Source organism: Solanum verrucosum, unplaced genomic scaffold, assembly GCF_900185275.1.
Source record: "Solanum verrucosum unplaced genomic scaffold, falcon-dt-bn FXZP01000117.1, whole genome shotgun sequence".
Classification (NCBI taxonomy): Eukaryota; Viridiplantae; Streptophyta; class Magnoliopsida; order Solanales; family Solanaceae; genus Solanum; species Solanum verrucosum.
In genome coordinates, this window is record NW_026020014.1 from 1,821,729 (window position 1) to 1,827,728 (window position 6,000).

Sequence of the window (6,000 nt, forward strand, 5' to 3'; positions counted from 1 at the left end):
CGCTAACTCGGGTATTCATTGGTTCCGATTAATTCTTATGTACATTATCACGTGACACTCATAAACGCTAGGAAGCATTTTGTCTCAAGAACTTCTTCATTTTTAGTATTAAATTCAAAATGTATGATCATATATATAGTAAGTTTTCGATCCATACCAACTATGTATAACGTTGATTGATACTTTATATTTATATATATGATCTTAGACAATTTTCATTTCATGAGGGAGATTTTGAGGTCGCGTTAGACTTAATGTCTATTTCTTATCATGATATCAATCTATTAGCTAGAGTAAGACTCGTTCCTATTATTAGTTTATTTGATGTTGGACTCCTAAATTAAATTATTCGCAATTCAATTAGCAGCTCTAGGCGTGCAAGGTGTTGAGTTTCTACATCAACTATATATTAGAGGAATGTAATGATCTCTTTATACTATTTTAGACTATTCTCACCTTATGAGTTAACTTTTAAGGTTGAATTAAATATAAAATTATTGATTTACTTTAATTTTAACCAAATAATGAGATAATTATAATGATAAAAAATTTTTCCATGTAACCTAAAGCAAACAAGCTTTACTTACATTATTCAACTTGTAGTTTGCAACTCTTTTGTGGAAATATACAGATGTCAAAGTACTTTTAAGTTTTAGCATGAAAAATAATTCTTCAACTGCAATTTAATTTGTAAATATTTAAAGACAAATTTGAAAGACAACTCTTTTGGGCCGATAATGTAGGTGATATTTTAAGAACATGTTTTCCGAAGTTAGTTTTTAAAATTTAATAATTAAAATATTTTAATTCCTAGACCAAGATAAGCACTCTTCCATCCCATTATTTAATTAGATTATCTTGATTCTTGGTATTGGTCCTTTTCAAGTTAGGGATAACATTATCCGAAAAAATCTCCTTATTTAATTAAATTCTTCATTGAACTGGTTCCTTTCAAGTTAGGGGTGTTTTTTTGATACAGAGGATAACATTACTCAGGAGAATATAAATAAATTGTGGGAAAAAAACATAATTATTGCCAAATTATTTTTCATTTTCTGTGACTACTTGACCAAGAGTGTTGAGTTTCTTGTTAAGATTCGTAAATAATTTGAGTGTAAAAATGTGATTCCAACACAGTAAATTTTGATATGAAAAATATGTATATTGTAACCCCTAGTAATACAACCCCTATATTTATTTATTTTTTGGATAAGCGGAATGTTTGTTAAAGTAGTTTTGATATGAAAAATATGTATATTGTAACCCCTAGTAATACAACCCCTATATTTATTTATTTTTTGGATAAGCGGAATGTTTGTTAAAGTAGTTGGGAAGAAAGACCTTAGGGATCATTTGGCTTAGAAAAAATTATGCGGAGATTAATAATATTGGAATTGTTTTTACATATAGAAATTATTTATAATAGACTCTTATAATATTATCATTGATGTGAGGGATTATTGCAATTGACAGTTAATACCTAGAAAATCTTATTGATAAATTAATTAATTAGTTACTCAAAAAGGGAATATTTATCTCTAAATTATTACTTTATTATTTATTTCATTTTAATTGGTCTTCTTCACCTCACCAAAATCAATAGTCATGTTTTCCACTTGCCTTTCAATGTGACTCCATCATCCACTTAAATAAAGTCTACTAAAAACTTTTATTAAGTGATAAATATATAGATTATTACATGTTGTATTATATATATAATTTAATGCAAAAATTATTAATTAGTACCTTAACATAATATTGTATTAACGTGTGTTGAGATTATTTATTTATATATCTCAATCAAATAATATTCATATCTTGTATGATATAATTAAATGATGCAGCTCATGTATTCAATTCTTCTATCTCTATGATCTCCTTTTATATATATGTTAGCTCAACAAACATAATTATTCGAACAAAAATTAGCACTAATCATACTTATAACACAATTATGGCTAATTTGGACCAAAATAGCGTCAACAAAAGTAAAAGCATTAATGCCAATTCCACATCCATATTCAGTCAGTCCCGCCGCAAAATGTCATTCCGACGGAAGAAGTTACCAGTAGTGCAACCCGAAGCTGGAGGGAAGAAGCAGCGGCGGAAATTCTCTCCGATGAAGATTTTCCGACGAGGTGGTTTGAAGGGACAGAAATTGCACTACTTAGGTATGAAAAAAATAAAAGATTGTTATTGGTCAGCTGTAAACGACATATTAGAAGGACACGGAGAAGTAGATACATTCCGGCGACAGCTTGCAACGGAGATCTCTTTTCCTATTCCGGTGATGGGCTTTTCCTCCGCTATGTTTTCACCAAATCCTCGTGCTATTTGAAAGCTTAGCTGAAAATTTTAAGACTATACTATCCTCTCAAAACTCCATTTGTGAGATTACATTGTTTGTTGTTTATAATTAATTTGTTGGAATGAAGTAATCTCTTTCTTTGATTTGCTTTAAAAAATATGAAACAAATGAATTATGTACATCTTAATTTATTTACTATGGAGTGCCGGCCACTTGATGAGTTATTTGTTCTCTTTTATGAGATCATATATGCATATACTTGAACTTTTTTTTTTCTTTTATTTATTGGGAATTTATTCAATTCTAAGCACTACCAACATCAAGGAGGGTCAAAGAGCCACCTTGGTCTCTTGGCGTGAGATAGTTTAAAATATCAAAACTAAATTTTAAATTATATTTTAATCAAGCCACGTCAAAAGTCATTTTATCAATTCCAAGCTAAGATATTACAGTTACGTTTTATATGATCCTGGATAATCTTCATTTTATAATAGAGATTTTGAGGTAGAGTAGAATTAATGTATATTTCTTATCATGATATCAATCTATTCTTATATTTATTTCAAAGATTTTATCCTCAAATAGAAATATTTTTCAAGTTAAATCCGAGCTAAATAAGTTGTATGGTTAATAAATGGGCTAATTAAGACTTAATAGAGTCTATGGAGCCTAACGGCCCAAAAGGAGGCAAGAGGATGTATTGAAGAAAAACGTAAAAACTACTTGGGACATAGATATAGTTTGTGAAGATATTTGAAATATGTCTGTTGAACTTTCCTTTGGACATACTAGGCCCAGAATGAAATAATATATGACAGTTTTTGGGTGAAGAAAAAAGTCTACCTTTTCGGTCCATTAGTAGTTGTAAATATGTGTGTAAATAAAAATTAAAATTAAAGTCCTACTCTAATGGAGAAGTATTTACAAACAAATCGTGGGAAAAAAAATACACGCGACTACTTGATCTAATTTAATAAAATTGGCCATGGGCCAAAGTTTAACCTTTTTTTTTAAAAAAAAAAAAAAGTGTTCTCCCACTTATTTTTTTAGTGTGACTCAAATTCTTAACTAATGGCTAGATAATGAAGGTGTTCAACCATTGAAGCAAGTCTCACTTGTTATCTTTAAATGATTTAATTCCTTCATCACATGTTTTTATTTCACATTATACTACAACAATAACATATCTAATATAATACCAGATGTGAGAATAAAGTATATGCATATCTTATCCTATCTCCTAAAGATAAAGAGGTTCTTTCGATTGATATTCAACTTAGATAAAATCTAACTAACAGTTTTAAAAAAGGGATATATATAAGAGACTACACACTACGTTGTATCGTGTATAATTTAATGTAAATATTGTTTAGTACCATCAACAAAATATAATATCATCTTGTGTTGGATTGTTTTTTTTTTTTATATTATTCATTCAAATAATAATATCGTATCTTATATATGCGATAATTTTATGATTCTCTCTATCCTCAAACCAAATCACTTATTAGTTGAGCAGAAGTAATAGGCATTATGCGTCTCATGTTCAACTCTTCGCTATTCACACGATTTCCTTATAAATAATTAGCTCAACAAACAAAATTATTCGAACAAAAAAGAAATAATACTTATAACACAATAATGGCTTATTCGAACCAAAATAGCTTCAACAAAAGTAAAAGCCATGCCAATTCCATATCCATATTCAGTCAAGCCCGCCGTAAAATGTCATTCCGGCGGAAGAAGTTACCGGTAGTTGAGGTTGAAGCCGGAGGAAAGAAACACCGGCAGAAAGTCTCTCCAGTGAAGATTTTCCGGCGAGACGGATTAAAGGGGAAGAAATTGCAGTACTTGAGTATGAAGAAAATAAAAGAATGTTACTGGTTAGCGGTAAATGATATATTGGAAGGACACCAAGCAACTGATACATTCGAGGGACGATTTATAGTAGATACCTCTTTTGCTATTCCGATGATGGGACTTTCCTTCCCAAGTTTTCCAAATCATCGTGGTATTTGAATGCTAAGCTGAAAATTTTATTTATTTTATTTCTAGTTTAAGACGACCTGCATACTACTCTCTCCCGACTCTATTACATTATTGTTTATTTGTTATTTTTGGTTTTCGCCAAAATTAATTCAGATGTTTTACTTTGATTTGCTATATATATATATATATATATATAAATTAATTTATACTATATATTTATTGTTTTTTGTAGTACCAGTTGAATTATTTGCAATCTTCATGAGAACATGCATGCACATACGTACTTGAACTATTTTTTCTTTAATATATTGAAAATTTATCTACCCCAATTACCTCTACGAACATGATGGTCAAAGTGCCACCTTGGTCTCTCTTGATGTGAGATAGTTTAAAAAGTACTAACTAAAGTTGAACTAAATGTAAAGAGATTATGGGTACAATTACAAAACTCGATGATCATGCCACGATTACAGCCGTAAATTTGAAATGATTCTCGCAATTTATCAAGACTTGTGCTACAATTTGCACCCAATATTACCGAGAGATATGTGGTGCAGCTGGTTGAAACTGCTCGTTTTTTAATCAGAGGTCTTGAGTTTAAGTTATGTGTATAAAAAAAGTTTTTGTAGGGAGCGTTTTCTTTCGAGTGAGGCCCTACACAATGTAAATACGAAAAATTAAAAAGAAAAAAGAAGATAAGAACGCCCAATTGAATATGGATTATTAAGTATAAAATGTACGTTAAGCATAAAACTGCGCAACGGAACAAAGTCGTAGACACCACACGAATTAACAATCAATCTTGAGAAATCCTACGATCACAATTTAATAAATCTACAAGACCAACATTATGGTAACATGTAAAGAGAAAAAATTGATAACAGGGCAGAAATTTTCTATGATTGCTTTTATTTTTTGGAACAATAATTTAAATCTTACTATTTGAAGTGTTCTTCTTTAACTATCAAATGAGCGGGTGAGTTAGATAGGAGGCATGAATATAATTTCAAAAAAGCTAATGCCATTCTTCATATTTTTCTTGTAATTTATGGATTTTTTTGAAAACAATAATGGTCTATGAATAACAAAATAAAAATCTTATGAGAAATCATTGATCATAATCTAAAATTTTATAGTTATTGCAAATGTTAGACAACAGCTATTTAATTTGTAAGGTTATAAAAAATATAAGAATAAATATAAGATCCTACATTTGAAACTTTTTTTTTTTTTTTTGCAATTTCATAAAAAATAACTGCCATCACAAAACAAATATGATCAACTTGAAATTTAATAACTAAAATCACCCCATATACACATTTAAGAGTAAATATTACAGGTTTTAAAAACCTACTTTTAATTTTTTTTTGCTTATAACAGTTTAATTATGGGTTATAACATATCACTAATTATTTATAAATTAATTAAAGTTTACTTTATTAAATAAGTATTTTTTTATAATTTTATATTATTATTAAATTATTTAAATAAAGAATACCCCATAATTATCTCTTACACAATTATAGGGATTTACATTGATTACTGTTCTTTTTTTACAGTTACAAGTCACACCCCTACACCCCACCTAAATCCCTCACCCCACGTCAATCCCACGTTAAAAAAAACAGAAATTCTTCATCCATACTCCTTTGAAGCCGATTTTTCAACATCTAAAAATTGATTAGGAGAAATATATTCTCCAT

At 29.1% G+C, this 6,000-nt stretch overlaps 1 protein-coding gene across 1 annotated transcript; it reads left to right on the top strand.

Annotated features, from left to right (window-relative positions):
• The first annotated feature begins 1,870 nt into the window (after positions 1–1,870).
• LOC125820631 (uncharacterized) lies at positions 1,871–2,338 on the top strand. Its single transcript, XM_049500044.1, has one exon. The coding sequence runs from the start codon at positions 1,871–1,873 to the stop codon at positions 2,336–2,338; it is 468 nt and encodes a 155-aa protein (XP_049356001.1).
• Positions 2,339–6,000: the final 3,662 nt, after the last annotated feature.

Bases quoted from the DNA above. Each gene is read 5' to 3' on its own strand.
- LOC125820631 (XM_049500044.1), top strand. From the start codon at position 1,871: ATGATCTCCTTTTATATATATGTTAGCTCAACAAACATAATTATTCGA.